Raw genomic sequence first — 24,549 nt, 5'->3', positions numbered from 1 at the left:
TATAACTGAGATCATGAAAATCTAATATTTGCCAGCCTTTGTGCTGTTCAAAGCCACTATTGATACATATTAAAGGCTTGCAGCTAATTATTTCTAATAGTAGCAAGTTAAATCGTAACGGAAATGTTTGGAATAATAATATACCGCTGATTAAAGGCTTAGATACACACAATTCCACGATGCGTTTAGCATGTAAAGAATGAGGAATAAGCACCGTGTTTGATTTTGCTCTGTTTTGTAAAAATAAAAGTAAGTAAACACATATTTGTCACTAGATCAGATTCCGGGCGATATGTTCTGAAGGTAATACAGATCTGTAGGATGGCCTTCTTTGGAAGACAAGAAAATCTGGGATTCCCTATGGTACGTTTACGGCGCATAAACAAAAACTCTGTTTCGGAATGCGATTGTACAGATAAGATTCAGTCGTGACGTTTCGATCATGTAAAAAATCTAATATCTGTCTTTTGCCAGCATGCTGACACACCAGACAAGGGCGATAGATTTTTAAAGGCGATACCATCCCTAGCATGGCTTCTTTCTGAATAGAAGAGATATCTTTGTCGTAGACATATGGTAACTAAAATACGCTGTATGAAAAGACTCCAGACAAAATTCGTCGGTAATTTCTTGCAATGTTAAAATTCGAATGTTTGACCGTTGTTAATTTGCTGTCCTCTTACGTCATAAACGAAAAGTCGTCGTCATGCTGATCCTACGTCACTGCGTGCCTGTCATATGTGTGTAGGTCACATTAAATATGAAAACGACGAAGGCAAGGTTCAATAAGACAGACAATGAAATAAAACGAAAATGAAGACTACAGTGATTAGATAAATTCATAACAATAATATTAAATTGTGATTTATTTTCTCTCTTTTACGGAGGTGGGACCCGAAGGCTTTCCCTGCAGTCTGAGGCTTAATGTGCTTAACCACTCCTATTCTGTGTATTATTGAGTAGCCGAACGGCCGCGCTCTTGTACAAGTACAGCACTCTGCACCGTGAACTTAACTCGGGCTAAGGTATGGATGATGATTAGAGCCCGAATGTTTGGCAAAATGCCTTTTTTTTACTGGGTGTAAGTAAATCATTATTTTCATAGATATAAATGTGATCTGGGGTAGGCTAAATCAAAGTGATAGGGTCAATTTTTATTTTGCCTTTTTTTTAAGGAGTTTCTTACTAATTCAATAATGAATGCCATTTTTTATCATTTTAAAGCAATATTTTTTTGTTTATTTGTAATTTTCTAATTAATTGTAATGTGATGTGTATGAAATTTAAATATATGAAACAATGACTCACTTTACTAGCAATAGTAAATAAAAGTAATTTATTTCGGTGCTTAATCTATTAATAATCGTGCTTTAATACTATTGGTGTAATACGAATATTGATGGACAATCCATAGTTGCAAATATAATGTCATGTCTTCACGATACGAGCAATCAGCTTCATAATTTTAAATATTAAGCCCGTTCTCATAGAAGTTGTCAGTTGTCACGTAGCATTTTCAATTGTTTGCTTTAATATTTTCAAATCTTACTGTTACAATTTTGTGCTACATGTGTTTATTTTTGTAGGAGAAAGAAATTTGAGCGAGGAACAGTCAGTTATTGTCGGGTGACAGAAGGTATAAGATCGGTTAGCTAGAATGCTTAAATTCAGTAAACCATTCAAAAGTAAACTTCATGCTTACGTTAGTGAATTTGGTGTCCATGTGTTTTGAACCGATGCGATGGGACAGTGTTATGCAAGGTTTGTGAAAAGAGAGTTAATCACGAAAAAAAGTATTTTATAAGTCAACATGTGTCAACTACGAAGTAAAAATGTGAGTTACATTGATATAATTTAAATTTATTGCTAAAATATATTATGCCTTTCAAAATGTATAATGTCTTTTTCAAAATTTATTGTGGCCTTTTTTTTTTTTTTACCTTTTATTGCCTTTTTTGCCTGCCTAGTTTAGCTGTTATAAATGCCTAAACATGATATTATGTGAATTAATTATGGCAAAATGAGTTCGAGGTCCAATGCCGAAAGTTACTCAGCAATTCCGCTTCAATTGGTTAAGGGAAAATCTCGGAAAACCCCCCAAGCAGGTAACTTATCCCAACCAGAATTTGAACCCGGGCCTGCAAATTTTACGGTCAGACGTGTTAACCGTCACTCCACATCGGTGGACTAAATTGTGATATTACTCAACATTTTATTTTGTTGGTGATGAAAACAGAATCCCTGAAAGAGCGTCAAATTGCACTACGATTGTCGAGTCATAATCCAATAGCGTGTTAACGGATTGCTTCACATTTTACGACCTAATTGTGGAAGTAGGTGAGTAGCGAGTGAAAACAGAGTTACATAAGTAAAAATCTGTAACATGGTGGATACAAAATAATGTAACGATGTTTTAGCGTAAATATACAGAGTGTAAAAGATATAAACCCAAAATTATATAGACAGTACATATCGCTCTACTAAAGTAACATGTAAATAAGCTTTAAGGTTTTTAATAGTAATATGCGTTACAAGAGCGGTATGTTGAAGTTTTCATGTTCGAGGAAAAGTTTGAAAAAGCGAAACGTAGTTGAGCTTTTTTAATTTCCGAGAATTGAAAGAAAATATACCGCTCGTGTATCGTACATTATTTTGTGCGAAGATCGTTTATTACGTACCTGAAAGAGGAATTTCTAATTAGTTGCAATCAAATCTCCATCTTGAGTTCTGTTCAATGACGGCAAATTTGCAAAACAAAAATATCTATCTTCAACATTGTTGCTTTAAAATGTTTTCTGCGTTTACTATACTCCAGCAGGCCGTGATATAGGTCTGTCTTTTTTTTTCCCCCGTCTATAAATGTAAACTTAAATCAAACGGTAAGGTTATGTAATGATTTATTTTTCATTTTAATATTTTAACAATATTATTTATATAATATATTGCAGTAATAACATCGGCAAGTTTGTTGATTTTTTCACGGCTTCCTTAATGTTACTTGCATCACGAATGCAATAACTTTAGTGGAGTTGTAAAGTTTACTTAATTTTTGCAAATATTTAAAAACAATAATTAACAGTGTAATTTAGGTGAAATTGCAGTGGTAAGTTTCCAATTTATAATTATTACTATATTGAATGTCTCTAAAAATAATATGTTAAAAGCCTAAAGCAGTAAAATCAATATGTCACTTAAGCGGTAAGAAGAGGGAAATTGTTATGTGTTAGGTTGGAAATACTGAATGTGGAATTTTAGACTTTCCGCGGATTGGTTTTGTGCGGAAACCAAGCAAATACGCACGATCTCGCACAAAAATAAACTTGCTAGGTTGAAACTTGCACTAAAACAGACGTAAGTGCAAGTTAAAGCCAAAATAAATTGAAATAGATATATGATAGAAAATGAGGTATTAAATGTATATTTATTGTGTATAACTGCTATTCGTGTATATGTTAATTGTAATTTATTAAGTTTACGTACAGTTAGGTCCCAAAGTTTTGTCACCCCCCCCCCGTATTTGTATGTTGATGTGCATCCATTTTGAACATGTCATAGCAGATGTGTGACAATGGTTGATACTTTACGTTCCAGCTTGTTTAATGATCCAGAACATCAGTATGGGACCATCATTGTCGCGGCGCAAAATGATGCGGCGCCATGTCCTGTGTGAAATTTTCCTCAGCAAAGGCGGTGTGATTTCCCTGAATGCCTCCCTAACAGCTTGCTTCAAATCTTCAATTGTCTGGTATCGATGTTTCGAGACATGCTGCTTAATAATTCCCCAAAGCGAAATCACACCGGCTTTGCTGCGAAAAATTTCACACAGGACATGGCGCCGCATCATTTTGTGTCGTGACATAATGATGTTCTGGATCACTAAATAAATTGAAACGTAAAGTATCAACCATTGTCACAAATCTGCTATGACATGTTCAAAATGGATTCAGATCAACAAAAAACAAGGGGGGGTGGGACAAGATTTTCGGACCTGACTGTACTTTTTGTGAACTATATCCAAATAATAAATATCCAAAAATATATCGCTCTACTGAACAAAATACATACTGAAATTTAATTATTTCTTATAATTATATTTATATTTGTAAAATACCATGTTTTTTGGACTGATAGTAGTCTAATAATTGCTTACATTTCGACTGAATGTGAATGATATTGTCAATGACCTTGCGTGCAACACATACCAATATGTACACAACAGAGTACAAGAATAAACAAACTGCTACTTCAGCGTAAGTATCGGGCAAAATAAATAATGGCTGACTATTCTCATTTTCAAAAAAGTTAGACTCACAAAACATTTTTTTGACGTGAATACGTGGGCCTATTTAAAATCGGACCAATAAATGGGGTACCAAGACGGAAACTTCGATGTTAACTATGTAGCGTATGCAGAGTAATCCATTCCGATATCATAACTTCGTGACTAATAACACGATTAAAATAAAATAATGTGATCTCGTTCGATCTGGTATATTACTAAGATGCGAGCGGTGGTGGCGCGCGGCGACTGGCAGCCATTTCGGGGGTGCGCGAAAATTTTCGGGCAGTAGGCTTATATCTCGCGACTCTGATCAGCTAACGTTCTGATTTTTGTGCCAAACGAAAGATCTCGCATAGATTTGTCGATACATATTCAAGTAAAACCCAATTTTTTATACCCGACATGGCCACACCCATTTTTGTTTTTGGAAAAAATCTCAACAGTTACAGAAAAACGTTATTTGACTTTTTTCTTCAGTTATTTATATTCTATCGCCAGTATTTTTTTTTTTTTTTTTTTTTTTTTGCATTTCATATTGTTTACATTCTATATACAGAGCACAAGAAATCGATCGACAATTCCCGTGAGGTAATACAGTAGTTAGAGTCAATTCAAGAGATTTACAACTACAAATATATTCGAAAATATCACTCTTTTCAGTCGACAATAGTGTTCCTTTAAATAGGCAACCCATTGTACATTGTACCCAACTCCAATGTCACATTTTCTTCGGAGCCATATGTGTAGCATCGGTTGAAACCGAGGAGGAGTAGGTGGCAAATAGTGTTGTTCCTCAAGACTCAGTAAAATGCCAAGGATGTGTGATCAAATCTATCATTCCTTGCCGTGCCTATAGAATACATGCAATAGTATTTCAGTTAGAATGGTCTTTGTGAAATTTGTAATGTTCTGTGAAAGTATTATAATGTTTTCATTTAGCTTTTAAGGTATTACACGTCCCAGGGACGAGATGTATCGCAAGCAGGTCGTTGCTGTTTGTTTATGATTAGTTTGTAGATCTATCAACATTCCTGCACAACGCGCTAGTCATTCGCAATTAGCCCAGTATTTTCGCTCTTCCGCATTGACAAGGCAATCACTCGGGATTAGAGATGAACGCATAACTTCTGCTTTTAATTTTATGTTTTCGTCGCAGTAGTATCATTATAATTAAAAACGATATCTCTACCAAATTCCCATCTCGCGCATTTCTTTCCTCGTAGGTTGGTAGGTCTGATATTACAAGCGCTCTGTGATTGTCAAGAGTACATAAGATGAAGAGTTGCCAGATGAGGCTACTTGTCGCCATTCTGGCGCCTTTTATGTTCCTTGTGGCGACGAAAATTTCCACTTCGCGACCTGGCTACGTTTCTGGCGTCTTTAATGTTAAAATTATAAAAATAATGTAATTAAAATATTTTTTCACAAGACTGATTGTGATCCCTTGTACGTAATATTCTTCAGAACGTAAATATTCGTCAGTTATTGTATTCCCCTTAATTTCTTAATTTTCAAAAGATGTCAAACTAGCGTTCAAGGTTCCATAGAAAACTTCCCAGGCAATGATACGGGGATCTGTGATTTACAACGATGTATTTAATAGCCTAATTAAGTAGAATTAATGCTTATAAATATATTACATTAATGGGTTAAATAAGTGGATTTTATTACCAATTAAACTTTTAGTTTAAAATACATGTAATTCATTTCTATGCTTTACTTCTAAGCTTTGATAATTAATAGAAACGATGTTGAGCAGTAAGCCGTTAATTAATAATAGCGGGAATTCAGCGATTTAGCGGGCCTATTAGCAGATCCTTTCACTTGGTTGCTTTCTTTAACTATGATAACGTTTACGTAGAAGATGTTGAAATATGAGAGGTGCAGAAAGTACAAGGAGTGGGAGAAGCGGCCCTGGGCTGAAGATAATTGCAATTGAATTAAAATTATATATTCAAGCCTCAAAATTTGGTACCGGTATTTAGTCATAATTCAAAATCACTACCATTTTAAAAAATACAAAAGACTATAGACACACCTAATGCAGAAAATTAATATTTTCAGGCTGCCTTCAAGAAACTACAGATTTAAAAAAAATCGAATGAAGCAATTTGTAAAGTATGTAATACCTGTAAACAAACAGCAAAATGCAAGTATCATAGCTGAATAATGCCATTTAATGATCCTGAATCTTTGTATTAAATAATATTAATAATAAAATTATTACAATTGTATTAATGACTATGAATGGTTATGTTCATAATTACAATGTAGGTTTTTTTAAGTTTATTATTCCTTTCACTATCAACTTCAGAGATAATTGGCTACTTTCTGGCGCCTTGTAGGTACAGTTGGCGACATTGGTCTGGAATCATGTGGCAACCCTGATAAGATGTTCGCTTCAGTATTTCGCTGTTAGGCTGGGCGTTAGGGCGTATAATATGACATTTGTTTTTGTTTTTCTATTAAATGTTTGTTGTGAGCATCTCAACTTTCTCACTCTCCTACAAACTGATGCACCAAAAACAGAACCGGTCTAACAGTCATTGCATTAACTCAGGTCTTAACTAATCACCATTAATAACCAATAATAACTAATGTATAGAGATTTAGATGTCTTTTAGCGACAAAGAAAGATGTCTAGAAAAGGATTTATTTATATAAATTACTTACCTTGACTTTTTCTGTTATTTCACAAACATTACGGGCTCTGCATTCATTACTTCCTAGTTGAGGATGGAACCTGAAAGAAGAAAATTGATCTCAAAACAAGTTTTCATAATTCGAAGTCTTCGTTCACAAATAATGTTACATTGTTATAGAATGTTGTAGATATAAAGCCGGTCGCATAGTATTGAAAGATTAAGGAACAGTTCTTATATTATCATAGTTTTCGGTTCGAATAAAACGTCCGTCCAATCTAAATAACTTGTATATTATTTTAAGTGATGATAATGCATCCATCAATTCAGTGCCAGAGGTGTGAAAACCCAATAGGAAAAGACACAGGAGTGTGTCACGTGTTAAGTTCAAGTAGAAGTTTCTTATATAGTAAACAAATTAAGCCATGATGTAAATGCGTAATATACCATGTTAATTTCTGGTTGATATTCTGGAAATAGCCGTGTCTGTATGAGGATAATGCTCTATATAAACTTTCTCCATCATTAAGGAAACAAAAAAGTTTTATTACTTTTTCTGCTTATTGCACAGGGTGGAAGTGAAATAGCCTTGCAGATTTTCAGAGCGAATAACTCATGTTGTGTGTAACAAAAACCTATAATTTCAAATTGTAGGAAAGTTCATAGTTTAAGAAAAAATTATGTTTTCCCAAATGTTTAACAGTATCTTATTCGGTAACTATTGCGAGTAGGAACATGATTTTTTGTCCATATCGATAGGAATTCTAATAAAGAATAATTTATGCCCCCTGGTGTATTTCGTGTAAATTTAATTTTAAAACATCTAATTTCAAGCCACTGCACGATGCGAGCAATTGGCAACGTCGAAGTAGAGAGCAGCTCACCTACAGAGACACACCGAGTTCGTTAACCTCTTACATTTGTATCACGAGTAGTGTGTGTGTTTGCGGTGATATTGCCAGATTGCTGAAACTTCAAACTTAATTTTCTAATTAACCGTGCATTTAATCACAAAACTTAACATAGGTTTTCTATTCGTTTAAGTGTACCCTATGACCCCTTTCAATCTGCAAGGTTATTTCACTTGATCACTTCCATTCTGTATATACGACAGTATATAGTTTTATCAACTGGCGGATTATTACCATTACTATATCAGAGTATTTAGTTCATTTATAAGATCTTGATTAAGTTAACATCTATGGATTCCCCCATTACGAAGGGTTGGCACGAAAACTGTCTTCCATCTAATAAAATGATAATAGATAAATCCATACCCTTGACCGATTTCGAACCCAAAACTGTAGATTCGCAGTATCAAAACTGCGCCTTAATCGTTGAGTACAGAATTTTTTTGCTTCTGTTTATACTTAGACACTTTTATACTTTTTTTCTGTATGTAGGGCACTCAAGCATAATTACTTCGTTTAGCGCCAATGAATTTAAGTGTAAGTGTTTACACTCTTTCCCCCAGACATGTGTTATGCTTGCGGTATTAGAGTAATGAACTTTGATAATTGGTTACGACACGGAAGCAGTACGTTAATTTACAACAGTAAAACATGAAGCATAGCACACAAGCTCTAACAAATAGTATCAACAGTTCTTAGTATGAGTATGTTATGACAGTCAATAACGCATCTGAATAGTCCTTCAAAGTTGTCCTTGGTGATTAAGTGATTAACATCGGCGTTTATATTCTAAGGTGGAAGTAGAGCAATTTGGCTTCAGGAAGGGAAGAGGTACGAGAGATGGAATTAGACTGTTGCAAACAACCGGCGAAAGATACCTAGAGAAAAATAAAGAACTGTATGTAGTATTTGAAGACCTGGAGAAGGCTTTTGACAAAGTGAATTGGAATAAACTGATGAGGATCCTGAAGAAAATTAATTCAATTCAATTCAATTTATTTGGCCATTAGACATACAGTTTTAGGCTTCGTCAGAATACATTGAAAAAACATATAAATAAATTTTAAAAAACATTAATAACAGAAACAGTAAAATTTAAGTAATACAATGAAAACATGAAATAATTTGAAACTTTTAAACTTATTTATTAAAATACAATTTCATACAAATTTGTGTTAAAAAACTCAGCAACAGAACTGACTGTGTGGACTGAAAGGAGAATAGGCTATTCAGTGAGCTTTATGTAAAACAACCAGTCAAAGTCAGGATTGGAGAAGAAATGTCAGAAGGAAGTGGAATAGGGAGAAGAGTACAACAACGATGCCCTCTGTCACCTACTCTGTTCAACATCTACTTCAAGAACTTAGTAAAGAACTGTTTTCAGAACATGGGAGGGGTGACAGTATGAGATAGAAGAATAAAGTCATGATTTGCTGATGATATGACGCTAAGGGATATGCTACTGGAGCTAAATGACAGCCATGAAGAGTATGCGATGAAGATAAATGAAAACAAGACGAAAACCAAGCTTATTGGAAGAAAAATAAAGGTAAACATGCGAATTCGAAGTGAGGTAGTAGAACGACTGTAAAGCTTCAAATATGTGTTGGATCTACTATAAGTAGTAACATGAGCTGCTGTCAGGAAATGAAAAGGAGGATAACAAGGTCAAATGAAGATTTTAATAAAAGGAGCATCTTCTACGGACCTCTGGAAAAAGAACTAAGAGACTAGTGAAGTGTGGCACTGTAAGCCTATGGAGCAGAAACATGGACATTATGACGAAGTGAAGAGAAATTATTAGAGACATTTCAAATGTGGACATGAAGAAGAATGGCGCGTGTGAAATGAACAGACAAAATAAGAAATGAAATTGTGCTAGAAAGAATGGGTGAAGAAAGAACAATGCTGAAACTGATCAGGAAGAGAAAAAGAAATTGACTGGGTTACTGGCTAAGAAGGAACTGCCTACTGAAGGATGCACTGGAAGAAATGGTGAACGGGAGAAGAGTTCGGGTCAAAAGCAAGTACCATATAATAGACAACATTGAGATAAATGGATCGTATGCGGAGATTAAGAGGAAGGGGAAAATAGGGAAGATTGGAGAATTTTTGGTTTCCAGTGAAAGACCTGCCCTTGGGTAGAAAACTACGAATGAAAGAATGAATGAATGCTATTGGGTACAGGCAGGGTTGGGACTTTACGCGTAAAAAAAAGGTTATTTACATTACAGTAAAATACGTGTAACTAATGCGTAATTAACGTAATAAATGTAAAATACGTAAAAACTTCCAAGAACTTTTATTCTTAGTCTTCCTTTGTTCAGTTCGTGATGAAAATTTACCGTTTGAACTGCCTACAACCCTAGCATATAACTCGAGGGTACCAATTAATGTTAAAAAAAAAATGGAGACCTTAAGAAGATTTTGCAATTCATACCGGATGAATTGAAAGGTTTCTACACAGAACTGTACACATAGCCTACGACCAATAAAGATAGACTAGTAATGTCAGTGGAAGCGAAGATTGAAAAAAATAAGTTTATTAATGTTTTGATATACAAAAAATCTCTTCAGCCATGCTTCCCAACTCGCTGACGATTAGCCATTAACCACATAAAATTTGGAAAATTATTACATTTAATGAGTTATTATGTTCAAATCATGTTTACCTTAAATTGTTATACTATAAAAAGGCCCTTATCAATCGTTTTTAAAACCTCACAAGTGACAAAAACAAAACTTTCGGGAAATCAATAAAAAACTCAATTAATTTTATTTTAATTGTCAAAATGTATTTAACAAGTGATATTAGTCACTAAATGTTAGGTTTATTCATTATTAGTTGTGTTTTATAATATATATATATATATATATATATATATATATATATATATATATATATATAAAGCCCCTCAAAAAATTAGTTAAGATGTTATGGGGGTTTTCCGACAATCAAACTGAAAGTAAGCAAAGCACTGCTATTTTTATATGTATTAGAGTGAATGAAAGTACGAACAAATCTATGTAAAAACTACAGTATAAAATCACAAAAAAAAAAAAATTCTGCTGCAACGGAAATTTTTCTTATGAGGACTTAAAAGGAATTAAGTAGCCTAATTTATGTTAAATTGTCAAAATCAATAAACGTTAGTTTATTACTGCGTGTATAAAACAGTTTTTTACAGGTAATTTACTCGGCCAACCCTGAGTACAGGGCAACGGATTTTTAAGGATGTTAACCATGCATAGTATAAGTTCTTTAGGAAGGGATGTAAATCTAGAGACCCTGTGTCGTGAAATTACGGTACTACGTAGGAGAATCCTATAACTAAATGAGAGTCCGTAAGCAAAATTCACTAGCAATTTCTTCCGTACGTATAAATTCTACTCAGTGAATTATCCTCACTATCACACCATCATGGGGGTAATGAATTCTACCTTCTAGTAGCCTTATATAACAAAGAAATGTTATACTTCTAGATTAACAGAGTCAAGGAAGGTACAAGTAAACGTGCCTGGAAGCAATAATAATAATCAACGAACCAGTTCGCAGTTAGTTACCGATTTTAATTCCCTACTGACACGTTCTGATTTTCCCATTGTGTAACTTAGAGTCTCTATAGAAGATTACAGCGATATCATCTTCACCTTAACCAAGCACAGTTTCTTGTGTCATTTTATTACAAGTAACTCGTCCCCGAGTACCGCTATATTGAAGAGGCATAGCGGGCTGTTCTCAAGTGGATTCAATAGAAGCTTTCCGAAAGCAATTGTGCTCCAGTCCGATAAAAATAACATAAACAAAATTTAAATTGCACTACGTCCGCAATCTTTGTGCAGCAATGCTCTTCATAACTTTTATATGGGTCGCTCTTACATCAAGATAACAAAGAAAAAAATTAGACATGGAAATTGGTACCGGTATCACAATTGAAAGTGCTGATCGAATGGTGTATAAGCGTATCAACATGTTCGTCATTGTCATCGCCATCAATAATCAAAAACAACCATCTTAAGGGAATAGACACTTCGGCTCATTCTGTTCTAATGTGAGTATTTTTAATCATAAGCAGATATTCACAAGTAGAGAGGCGTTGGTGATATTCTCAACACGGCGCTATATTTTGGATACTTCGATTCCGTTATTATTTTTTCTAAGGCCGCGCATATTGGCGTGTAGCCATTTACGCCTCTGCCTACTTTTTTGGCGGTCATGATGAAGAATCCTGTTCTGAGGTTGGAGCACCTATTAGGTCGTATTCTTTCGCCCAGTATGTTAAGATGACATGAGTATGGAAGCAGGTAGCATGGATGAAGATGAAGGTGATAGTGACGGTGAAATGAATCCAGGCTTTGCATTTTCCCTTAAGGGGGGGGGGGGGAGGCACGCCATTGGCCTGCAAAAATTTAGTGAAATTCATTTTCTTTATATCTCAGCTACTATAAAAGCTAAATGAACAAAACTTTTCATGCTTAATACATGGACTGGTATACATTACACTTTATAAAACACTATTCAGAATATTAAAATAGCTAATAATTACATTTAAAAATATTATCAAATTTGCACAACTTTTTTTACAACCGTAAAGCATTTACATAATAAAATATACAATTAATTAAATATCTGCACGATTCTTTTACTGGAATGTTTTAAAGACCTACATCAACGACATAGTCCTGAAGGAATAGGTAAAAGATCCCAGACTATGTTGTTAACATAGGTCTTTGAAACATTCCAGTGAAAGAACAATGTAGATATTTGACTGTATATTTTTATGCTTTATGGTTGTAAAAAAATATATGCAACTTTTATATTATTTTTACAGGTAAATATTAGCTATATTAATAATCTGAAAAGTGTTGTATAAAGTGAAATGTATGTATACTAAGCATGAAAAGTTTTGTTCATTTAGCTTTTATAGTAGCTGAAATATATATAAAACATAATGTCACTAAATTTTTGCAGGCCAGTAGTGTACCTCCCCCCTTGATAGTCTGAGGTAATAAGCCTACCCCGGAAAAACCTCAACCAGCCAAGATGCCCCAAGCAGAATTCGACCTCGGGTCCTCTAGTTTCGCAGACAGACACAATGACCACTTCTCCAAAGCGGTGGACTTTTATTATTATTATTATTATTATTATTATTATTATTATTATTATTATTATATCATCGTCGTCATCATCATCATCATCATCACCTCCTCTTCTGCTAACAACGTCATATCATCAGCAAATCTTATGCACTTTATTCTTCTTCCTCATACTGTCTCACCTCCCAAGTTCTGAAAGCAGTTGGTACAAATGCATTTTCCCAAAGAAACATTTGCGCGAAGTAATTTCTAGATATTTTGTTCCCTGAGGATTCAGACGAAAGCCTGTGTCTAACGCATTATCTCTTAAGGCTGATCCACAATAAACCAAGAACGGAAACGATAACGAGAACGAGAACGGAAATATTGTTAAAATAAATGTATTTAAATCTGAGCATTCACAATTAACTTTCACGTTCCCGTTCCCGGGCTTCGGCAAGCTTTTCGTTAATTGTGAATGCTCACATTTAAATACATTTATTTTAACAATATTTCCGTTCTCGTTCTCGTTTCCGTTCCCGGTTTATTGTGAACCAGCCTTTACTTTCTATTTTAATTTCCTCGTTGCTGCATTATGGTTATAACATTACTTTGACTATAAGTAGCTTCTGTAGCTGGAAAATAAATAAAGTACTTCTTAAAAATAGTTGTGTTGGTTTACTTTGAATGAATTCTGAAATTCGTCATTCCAAGCATGTGTGCCCATGTGTTTCTCCCATTATGTTGATGTCAATAAACTGAAGGATGTGTTTGTTTTGATGCAGAGTCCGGGGGCGCTGCACCACAAGGACGTGCTTGCCAAGTACAACGGCAGCGGAAGTACCAGCAGCAGCGGGAGCAGTACGGCCGCCAAGACGTCCCAGGCCAAGACGCAGCTGACGTCACGAAATGGGCTCCCGGGAAAGAACAACAGCGGCCTTCTGCCAGAGGTCAGTAATCACCGAAATACACACAAAGGCTGATGACACATGACCTCGATTCCAAAACCTACCACGTTTTTAAGAACAATGCCCTAGGCTTATTCACCGAGTTTTGGTACATTGTGATTCGTGTATAAAATTTCTTTATCACTGCTGAGTAAAGAAAGGACTAAACGTTTTCGTTCCTGAACTTTTAATTTATGATTTAGCACGTAAGGGAAAATATTGTGATTTCACAAAAAAGTAGTTTTCTCTATTCTGAAAAGAAATTCTTTGTCTCGACATATAAAATAATTAACGATCTTGTTTGTTTCATTTATCTATGAGCACACTTACTGAAAATCAAACATAAAATTCCAGAATTCTAATTGAAAGTTATAAGTGTTATAACAGTAGGTATTAATTGAAGTATTAAAAAAAATTAATGTCGCAAGACTGATCGTTACTTTCTCATTATATGTTTTACTTGTTCCACAATAATTCAGTTCCTTTACCATGATACTATAACCTACACTTTTTCTTGGACTAGTATTCAAAGAAATATGAATCCCAAAAAGAAGATGAACTTTCTTTTTCCGGCATTAAATCCACAACACAGTCTGTGCAACTCAAAAATTAAGAAATCTGACTTAATTTATAATTTGTAGGATTTAAGCAAACAGATTAAATTTTTGTCATAAATTGACATAAAAAATTAGGCCTATATTCATATCGTGATTATTTTCAATATTTCATTTTTTCTTAATTTTACGACGCTTTTTCAACTGCAATAGTTATATAGCGTCCGAATGAAATGAAGGTGATAATGTCAGCGAAATGAGTCCAGGTTCAGCGCCGAAAGTTACTCAGCATTTGCTCTTAAAGAGTTGAGAGAAAACCTCGGAAAAACCTCAACCAGGTAACATGTCCCAACCAGGATTTGAACCCAGATCCGCTCGTTCCACGGTCAAAAATGCTAACCGTTATTCCACAGCGGTGGACCAATACTTCATAGTTATGATAATCAGTATTTAAAAATAATTCATTCATTCGTTCGTTCGTCCATTCATTCATTCATTCATTCATTCATCCATTCATTCATTCATTCATCATTCATTCATTCACTCATAGTGTTCTGCTCAAGGGGCAGGTCTTTCACTGCAAACTCAGCCTTCTCCAATCTTTCCTATGTTTAAGAGGAATGTGAATATTAAAATATATTATTGGTATATCCAGACCAGATGTCAAACGACAGCAATCACAACCGATCAATAAAGCTGTTCAAACAATGCCAGATCTATTTTTAAAAATTACCGTTTTTGATTAAGAAGTAACCTATAAGCTACACAAATTAAATAAATTGCATCATGAATATTTTATTGTTACCGGTAATTATATGAAACAATTAAGAATTCGATTTAACTATAAAAAAATAGGGAGCACCTAGATTTGAACCGTGGACCGCTCAATATGCAGTCGAATAAGACTCTATTGCTGGACTATACCCCTGCTTGGTTTTAATATGAGGTTTCACTGTTACAATGACGGGGAATACAGCCGTGAAAAAATCTTGGGAATTGTCTGTATATCAGCACGGAGAACGGCTGTCTAAAAAAATTGTTTACGTTACATGTGTTAAATATTATGTAATTTAGTTCGTAGGTTTGCTTCGTTTGGCAAACAACCCTACTCGCGAAATAAAATTACATTTTAACACACGTATCGTAAATAACTACTTCTGAAATCACAATATTTCTCTAATGAGAAGTAAAAATGAAATTGCACACTCATTACATTAGGAGGCGTTCTCATTAATGCGATAAACATGTGTTCTGTTAATTAATTGTCATTAACATGTACCTCACAAAGATATTGACCGGTATGAAAAACAAACTCGTCCAGATTAAACGATGTTAAATTGGTGATTTTTGAAAGTTAAACTATTACATTTATTTAAGGAAATACAAGCCAGTTCGAAAACATATTAAGAAATAAGTGTAATGTTTAAATTATATTAAGGGGAGAGGATGGTATTTTTAAAACTTTTTTCCTATTTGGTGTAAAATATTAATTTTTTTTTTGTATGTAGAGAGCTCATAGCTGTAGCAACTCAACCAAAAATAAATATTTTGAAAATAAAAATTATTTGGGGGCCCAGATTTGAAAAAAAATATATACCCAATGCAGGATGTTACTAAAACCGATATATCTAAACCATTTTTAAAGGTAGATTCATCCAGTTTTTTGCAATGTACTTGCAAACGCATGCTCTGCAAACTGTCTGTAACAGAATTTTGATATTAGTCCCTACGTTTGTAAAATAAACAATTATAATTTAATAACACTTTTTGAATTCCTTTCTTGCAAACAAATGGACGTAGTTTTAAAATGAAATCAATTAACAAAATTCTGTTACAGAGAAAAGTTTCCTAATAGTCTAAAGAATGTGTGTTCTAAATTTCATGCATGTATCTTTAATAGTTCAGAAATTTTATCCTTTTTTTTTCTGGCAATTTAGCAATAAAATGAAGTTATCGTAAACCGATAAAAGGGGGGGCGAGTGATTTAAAAATCCACAGCGCTATGTAGCGTTGTGGTAAGATGAATGACTTTAATGTATGGGGACCCAAGTTCTAACCTGAGCTAAACTTTTACGAGCAGTGTTTGGCTCAGTGGTAAGAAGTCTGACATCCGTACCAGAGGTTGTGAGTTCGCCTCCCGGAACGGTAAAATTATTCGTATGTGGTACCTAAGAGGTTACGTCCAATTTCGGCTTCCCCTTCAGTGGAGCAGCGTAATCCGGAGTGAGACTAGTGGCCAACAGGCTTGGAGCTCACATATTTAGTTTTGTACAGCCCCCAACCCCTTGCAAGGACGCGTTTTGCGTATCTTTTAAATTGTCCTCCCAATTCTCTTTCGATTTTTCGATTTTTCGAAGTTTAAAAATGGCGTCTCAACATCTTATAAGGACACAAATACCCACGAAATGTTATGCAATGCATTCCACACATATCAAAGAGAATTTTAAAGATTTTTTTTAATTCAATTTACCGGAAACAACAATAAAAGGGGGCGAGTGATTTAAAAATCCATAATGCAGGAAGTTTAACAATGGCGTCTCAACATCTGATAAGGGCACAAATACCCACACAAAAAATTAAGCTATGCATTCCACACACGTCACAGAGTATTTTAAAGATTTTTTTTAATTGACTCATTTTTCACCAAAAAATACCATCCTCTCCCCTTAACATAATTCCCTGTAAAATACAGCTTATTAGGTACTGCATGAATACATAATGCAGAAGTGTTTGCAATTTCTATCATACTTTTTTTTTTGGTAATTTGACTTTTGGGAGCGAGGTCTTATGCTGTACGATTGTAACTCTCATTTTATCAAACCAGTGGCTCATTTCCGCGTCTCTCCGTGTTTAGCAGTGACGTAAACGCACAAGTCATAAGTGGAAGTGCAGGTTCATAACAAGGAAATGGTCCTATAGTTTAGTAACAATACTGTAGTAGGAAGTAGTAGGAAAACGAAAATGCGTCATACCAATAACTTGTTGCGTGAGGGATACTTCAATAATTTTTGAACTGAATGTGAGCATTACTTCATCGTATTGTCTAATCTTTTTCGTGTGCCTCACATACGTTCACAACAGTGAAGGTTACATCCTTATATATACGTTGATTACATGTACCAGTAAAAAAGAAACAGGAAGGTTAAACGATTTAGCTTCTCTTCCAACTCCTTTGTATTGCGTATCTGAAACTTTAGAAGCACTATAACTATTTTCATTCGTCAAAGTGTTGAAATATTTGAAGATTATAGCTTAGCGCACATGTGAAAGGGTAAAATTCAAAGTTTAATTTCTACAGAACCTCAATTAATCTTGTGCTGGAATTTGGTATAGTGACTGAACAATACTTCAAGATTAATAGGCAATTTTTATAATTCAAGAAGCTTTCATCGTGAAGGGTAATTATATCATTGATTCTAGTTTACGTTAACACTTTGTTAAAAAATTGAAATTGTTAGGTCGACACGTTAAAAAGTGTTAAAATTTATTTAAAAAGGTTATATACCTTGGACAGACGGCCCGTTTCGACGCAATGTTGCGTCTTCATCAGTGTCCCACGAACTACTGTTGATCTTGAATTCTGCCTTTTGCATTCGTCAGTTGTAGGGGTAGGGGTATGTTGTTCTTATGGTGGGGGGGGGTGGTTGTTTGTGTATTATGTATAATGATATCGAACAATGTGTGGGTATTGAACTGTAATTGTGTATTAAGTATATGTTGTGGGTATGTTTATATATTTCGTATTGTTCTAAGATGTTTAACTGTGAACTTTTTGGTGTGATATGTAGAATTTCCATATCTGTTTCTATATTATTGTAGACACGATTATTGTTGATAATGTGGTCTGCATAATTTATGTTATGTAGGGTTTGGTTATAGCTTTAATATGTTCATTATATCTTGTTTGAAAGGATCTTCCTGTCTGCCCTATGTAAAATTGTGGACAACTATTGCATTTTAGTTTGTAAACGCAAGTTGAATTATATTTATTTGAATGTTTGATGTGATTATTTAGGTATTTCTGTGTTGTGTTATTTGTTTTGTATGCTATTTTGTATTTTAGTTTCCTGAATGAAGTTGCAATGTGTTGGTTTGTTTTGTAATTATATTTGAATTTGGGGAGGGGGTTCAATTTGTGCAGGGAAAAATAGATTCCCTGATATCTTGTACAAGTTTGAATATTTTTAATGCTTTCTTCTCTCTTTTATTTATGATGTGTGTTAAAAAACCTTGCCTTTAGCACTATTTTATCATCTGAAGTTCTTTTTTTCATTAATAATTCTTTATTAATAGTTTAAACGAATCTAACTTCAAGGACAATGTTAAAAATATGCAGCATGGTTGAAAGTTTAAACCATGGATTAAATTTCAATCAATTTAAATTAAGCACAGTTTAAACTACTACTGAGGATATTATTCTTTAGCCAGTCTGCTATATGGGCTTTCCTATGTCTCTAAGTGTTGACAGTAAATCTATATTGGAATTTTAATCCTTATTACAAGTGACACCCCGATAACGTCGTTTCCAGCTACGATAACATAGGACTATGAATAACTGTCGCTTTGTTTCCCCAATCCGTGGCGCAATAGCCCATGAAGGGCCAAACCCGATCAACCAACTGCTGCAGAACGGGGGTAACGTGGTGAGCACGATGATTCCCCTAGCCGTTATAGCTGCTTTTGAAAACCGGATTTCGCTATCTATCATAGCTCCAAAATTCATTACTATGATATTGGCCGTTCGTGGATTCTGTAGAGTAACTTGACGTCACTCGGGAGAGGGCGGAGTCTGTTTCCTTCCCTTCCCCAAGCTATAGTGAGGATCACGTAAGAGTAGTTTCTAAAAGGTTAATTTGGCCGTCTCTTCAGTGTTGCCAACTAATAACAGATATCATCAAAGAGGATAAAGTCACAATGCCATGTATTGTAATAATAATAATAATAATAATAATAATAATAATAATAATATAGTATTAACAATAATAATGTCTTGCTTATTTACTTATTTGGCACATCCCATCTTTATGGTGGGAGATATTTTCTAAATGGTTCAATAATTTGTGAAAAAGTATATTTTCTTCCTGGACCTCTGGCACATTTTATTAGTATGACCTAATATTAAGATGTATTTTGTCTGACAACATGAAATTCATTGCTTTGACTGAACAGTTTACGATTCACGAGACCTAACCTAAAAATGTATTTTGTTTGATCACGTGAAATAATTAGTACGAATTCCGAAAACAGAATACCACTTTGAAGTGAATACTCTACTTAAAATACATACTTCTAAGTCATTATCATGCTATTTCCTCTCTTAGACATTTTAATAAAAATCTGAACACTAAGAAATATATTTCATCCGTTAGTCACGTGCATGTTTCACACCAAGTAGGTCTATAAGTTATAATGTTATTTAATTACACTTATGTAACTATAGTGTTGAATTGGAATCACAACTCAACACAACTGAATTTATGTATTGATATTAATATTAACACGGGTATTACTAATTAAATATTAATTACGTTCAAATTTAACAATCTCAGTTCTTCCATTTCATCAGTTTCCTTTATAGCAAACCAAAGTCATTGCTGCCAACTTAACAGTTAGAAAATAACTGCCAGTTGTCGTATTTGTCAGTACTCGAAATTCTAAACAAAGTTGGCAAAAGAAAATTCAACCTGACATCTAGAAAATCACTATAATTCACTGGTATATGTAGTTATAGGGAAAAAATGGTTAGGTTTCACCGTTAGGATATTAAGTAAGCTGATCCGGAATACAGCTAGCGAGCAGGCGATTTTTCACATATCGTTCCTCTCTCGCGCCAATCCTTTCGCGCTCTGACTACTCATTGGACCAGCCAGCTATGACGCCAGTTGCGCAGAAGTCTTATTTTGTGACTGGCACTTTGTGGTCCGTCCCAGGAATCTGTGGAGTAACTTCGCGCATATGGGGGCGGAGTCTATCTGTGTCGGAGTGTATTGCGGGTAGTATCAGCTCGAGTCCGCTAAGGGGTAAGATGCTCGTGGTAGATAGTAGAGTAGAGTTCAGATAGAAATTATCCCCTCTTGTAAACGATTGTTCGCTTCGTTCAAGCAATCAGCGTATTCCGAATCTCACCGGACATCAATGACGTCATGCTGCAGCGGAATAGGAACAAAACTGCTGGAAGGTTCAATGGCTATCATGGCGGCTGTACAAGTTGTTATTGTGCTACGCTAGCAAGATTTTGCTAAATCTCCATACTGTCATCTCGCTCAAAGAAAAGGAGCACAAACAATTTATTTCTTGAACCAGTAGTAATATCTGGTCCGTTGATATGTTCATTCATAACAATCATAAGCCATTAACGTATTTTTTTTTACGTCGTGAACATTACTAACAATACAGCAGAACACACCACCATGACACAACAGTGCACGATGTCATTCGTCTGCTAATCCCCGCCCTGTACAAGAACCAATCAGATTCACTGATGGCGGCTGCGGCTGATGGAGACTGCCACCACCTCTGCAACTGATATGGAACCGTTGCGACACCGGTGGAGCATCAGTGACGTCATCGCTGAAATTCGGAACACCGTGATGCCATCAGATTGCTCAGCGCTGAGATTCGGAATACATTCAATGCCTTCCTCCAGAGCAGTCATAGGCTCTAGCCCTCCCACATACCACTTGCGCAGGTGTCTTGTTTCGTCTTTGTACTCCATAGATTCCTGGAACGGACCATACATACAGTATTCCATGTACTGTCTACAGGTGGGCACAGGGCCGAAATTTTATGAGGAAGTTTCTTCCCATGAGGACTCGAACCAGCGCTCGTTCCGTAACTCGAGTCCTAAGCATGATGGCTTACTTAGACCATGACGCTACGGTGCGGGACGTATTTCTTCAATAATTACTTCAAATTATCTGAGTAATTGATAATACAGAGTGGACCGCTCGAATGTACCTAATTTCAATTGTATGTGACTGGTGAACGGTTGAAGATAGAACCTTACGGTAACGTTTATATGAAAGGAAAACTCAACAAGTTTCGAATCCTGTCGGTAGATGGTGCGCAGACACGGTTTCTTTCGTAGACTGTATCTATTGTCAAAATGGCGACACTGCAGATGAAAGCGCGAACTGTGTTGTGGTATGCGGAGTTTAAATCAATTGTTAGAGTTCAAAGGGAGTATCGGCGAGTGTTTAACCATGATGCTCCAACTGCTAAAAGCATTAAGAAGTGGCACGATACACTTTTAGCTACAGGCCCGGTGTTGAAGAAGCATGGTGGTGATCGTAGAACATCCGACGAAATGGTTGCAAATGTTCAAGCCGCGTATGAGCGAAGCCCGCGGAAGTCATTAAGAAGAGCTTCGCGGGAACTTAAAGTACCAAAATCAACACTGCAACGAATTGTCCACAAACGTCTCAAATTGTACGCATACAAAATGCAGTTAATGCAACGTCTGGAGCTGGTGACAAACCCAAACGAGCTAGACCGTCTCGGCTCTGATCCTGATTTTATGTCCAAGATTTATTTGTCTGGGGCTACGTCAAAGATAGAGTGTACACCACCCTAGTCAGAGACCTTCGTGATCTTCGGGAGCGCATCATAGAGGCTATTGAGACCATTCCAGAAGACATGCTCCAACGTGCTTGGCAAGAAATCGTTCATCGCCTCGATATCGTCACAGTGACAGCTGGAGCTCACGTAGAGATATGTTGAAGTGCATATCGAAACTTGTTGAGTTTTCCTTTCTTATAAACGTTACTGGAGGTTTCTATCTTCAATCGTTTACTAGTCACATACAATTGAAATTAGGTACATTCGAGCGGTCCACTCTGTATTATTTTATTTCTAACAATTGGATCCCTTTGCTCGTCTTCTACTTACCCTTGTTATGATTTTGAATCAAATCAAGACATTCACATTCAGCATAACTCTGTCGTGTGGTTAGCATTACGCAAAACCAGTATATAATGTAACACAGAAAACATAGGAGACTAAGGACACACACCTTTTCCTTATCACAGTGAAATAAATCTTCATTTCTATATATAAAATTGAATCCCCGACGGCTGAATGTCTTGGCAATTACGTTATAACTTCGTCCACTTGCAGGACTTTAAAAATCCCACTATACAAAACAATAAAATGTGTTTAACGGTTTTAGTTTCCTATATGTTAAACTGCTAAATACATCCACACCTTCACGTATTTCTCGCTCAATTGTTAAGGTCGACGTACAGTATATAAAAGCAAGACCATAAAAAGACTTTCACGAGGTAAGAGCAACTAAAGCTGCCAACTGAATAATTCTGCATGTCACTGTCCAGTCGGGTGCCATTGTTCTCTGCTGGCCTCTAAATCTCCCACTCTTGTATCCCGTTCACCCTAAAGCAATTACACTTCGGCCACGCTGTGCTCCAATGGAATTAAAGCCAGATCCCCAGCTAGAAGATACACGAAAGAGGATCAATTTGTTTAGGCCCACGTAATCTCCTGTGGCCAGTATTAATACCATTTATTCTGTATAAAATCAGGTAGCATGTCCTCAGAATCCGCTTCTTTTGTCAGCGATCAAGGTGGAGCTAAACAACCGGGGTCCAATAGCAGTTAAGCTGAAAGCTTCTCATCCGAGCGACCGAGGTTCCGTTCCCGGCAAATCTTTTTAGATTTGAGGAGAATTGTTATTATGAACCAGTTTTTGCAGAGTACTGTTTCTTCCCTCTTTGTTCCTAACTCCACAAATATGACACTCTTCGCTCTTTCTTTCTCCTGAAGACGAAAGTATATCGAGCCACAGAAACGGCGGGTCTTCTATGTATATATTCAGTAATTAAACAAGTTCAATTTAGTCTTCTCTAGGATAAACCATCATTGATATGTCCATTTGAAACGAACATATTGTAATTTAATACACACTAAAATAATTATTTTTACGAATTGACCAATTATACCGATGGATATATCCTCAAAAATAATGTTTTATGTAACCTGTACGCTCGAACTTTCTCTGTATTTCTCGTATTATGAAAGTAAATTGAAAGTAGCACCTTAACACTTTTTCATGCGACTTAGTTCATGGAAGTCGCGCCTTTTTTAGTAGCCCAGAACAACATACGCCATTCTCACTTAAGCAGCGCTACCTAGAGAAGTGTGCAAAATTTCATTACTTCATCTCAAGCAATTTTTGAGAAAATGTTCCTTAATTGTAGAAAATTGTGACTTCCAGAAAATGAAGCGTAAAGTTTACGATTACCCCGAATAAAGAAGAGTGGTGCGGCAACATGACATTTAATAATTATTTTGGGGTACTTCCTGACGGAATTTCGAAATAGAATTTTGGCAACCTAATCTTTAAACATCAGAGAATAAAATGAAAATAAAATTAAACAATCGAATTTTTTACAATTTCAACTGAAATCTTCCCTTCAATTGAGAGGTTTACTTGAACTAAAATAATACTTTTTCATTATACTGTACATTTTATGCGTTCCGCTACAATTCAGTTCTCTTATCATGTTCGGAGTAATATTATTTATAGTTTCTTTTCGTGAAGTCCTATATTATACCAAAGACACACATAATTTAGTAAGCATGTATACAAGACCAACATTTGCTTTCTGGATTTACACAAAATGCATTTTCATAATCCGAAAAGTATGACATTTGATTTAATTTCTAAACTGTACTACTTAAAGTGGATATAGACCTATGTAATTAATTTTACACAAATTCACTATTTACAGTAGGCCCAGAGTGAAAGATGTAAAGGAAAATATTTTTCTTTGTCATTCATGTAGGCCTACTTTGTTTTATTTAGTGGGAAAATGACTTTATTTCTAGAAATAACTGCAACATCACAATACATTCAGTAGCACTTTGTCAACGACGACAACACCCCTTCTTCGCAGCAGGGGAAAAAGTATGAGCCTAAACAAACACTGCCTGCTGCATGCTCCGCTCTACAAAACGCTCTATGCCTCGCGGTACTCGGACCTTAAGGTGAAGCAATGTACAAAAGTAGCTATAATTCTTGAATTTTGAAGGTTTTCTTGAAGTTTCCGCCATCTCGAAATCAGAATACGCCGGAGGTTTTAAACCTTGACCTTAGAAGTAAAAGAAGAAAAGTATCTTAAA

General features: G+C 35.4%; 1 protein-coding gene across 1 annotated transcript in view; it reads left to right on the top strand.

The window, feature by feature from the left end:
* Nucleotides 1-24,549, top strand: part of LOC138710882 (dual specificity tyrosine-phosphorylation-regulated kinase 4-like) — a 552,841-nt gene that overhangs the window by 392,172 nt on the left and 136,120 nt on the right. Inside the window, exon 3 of the mRNA XM_069842065.1 lies at nucleotides 13,697-13,861. Coding sequence (XP_069698166.1) covers nucleotides 13,697-13,861 — 165 coding nt within the window. The remainder of the gene's footprint in view (nucleotides 1-13,696; nucleotides 13,862-24,549) is intronic.

The sequence above is a fragment of the Periplaneta americana genome, chromosome 12 (assembly GCF_040183065.1).
Source record: "Periplaneta americana isolate PAMFEO1 chromosome 12, P.americana_PAMFEO1_priV1, whole genome shotgun sequence".
Classification (NCBI taxonomy): Eukaryota; Metazoa; Arthropoda; class Insecta; order Blattodea; family Blattidae; genus Periplaneta; species Periplaneta americana.
This window is presented reverse-complemented; position numbering and strand designations above follow the sequence as displayed.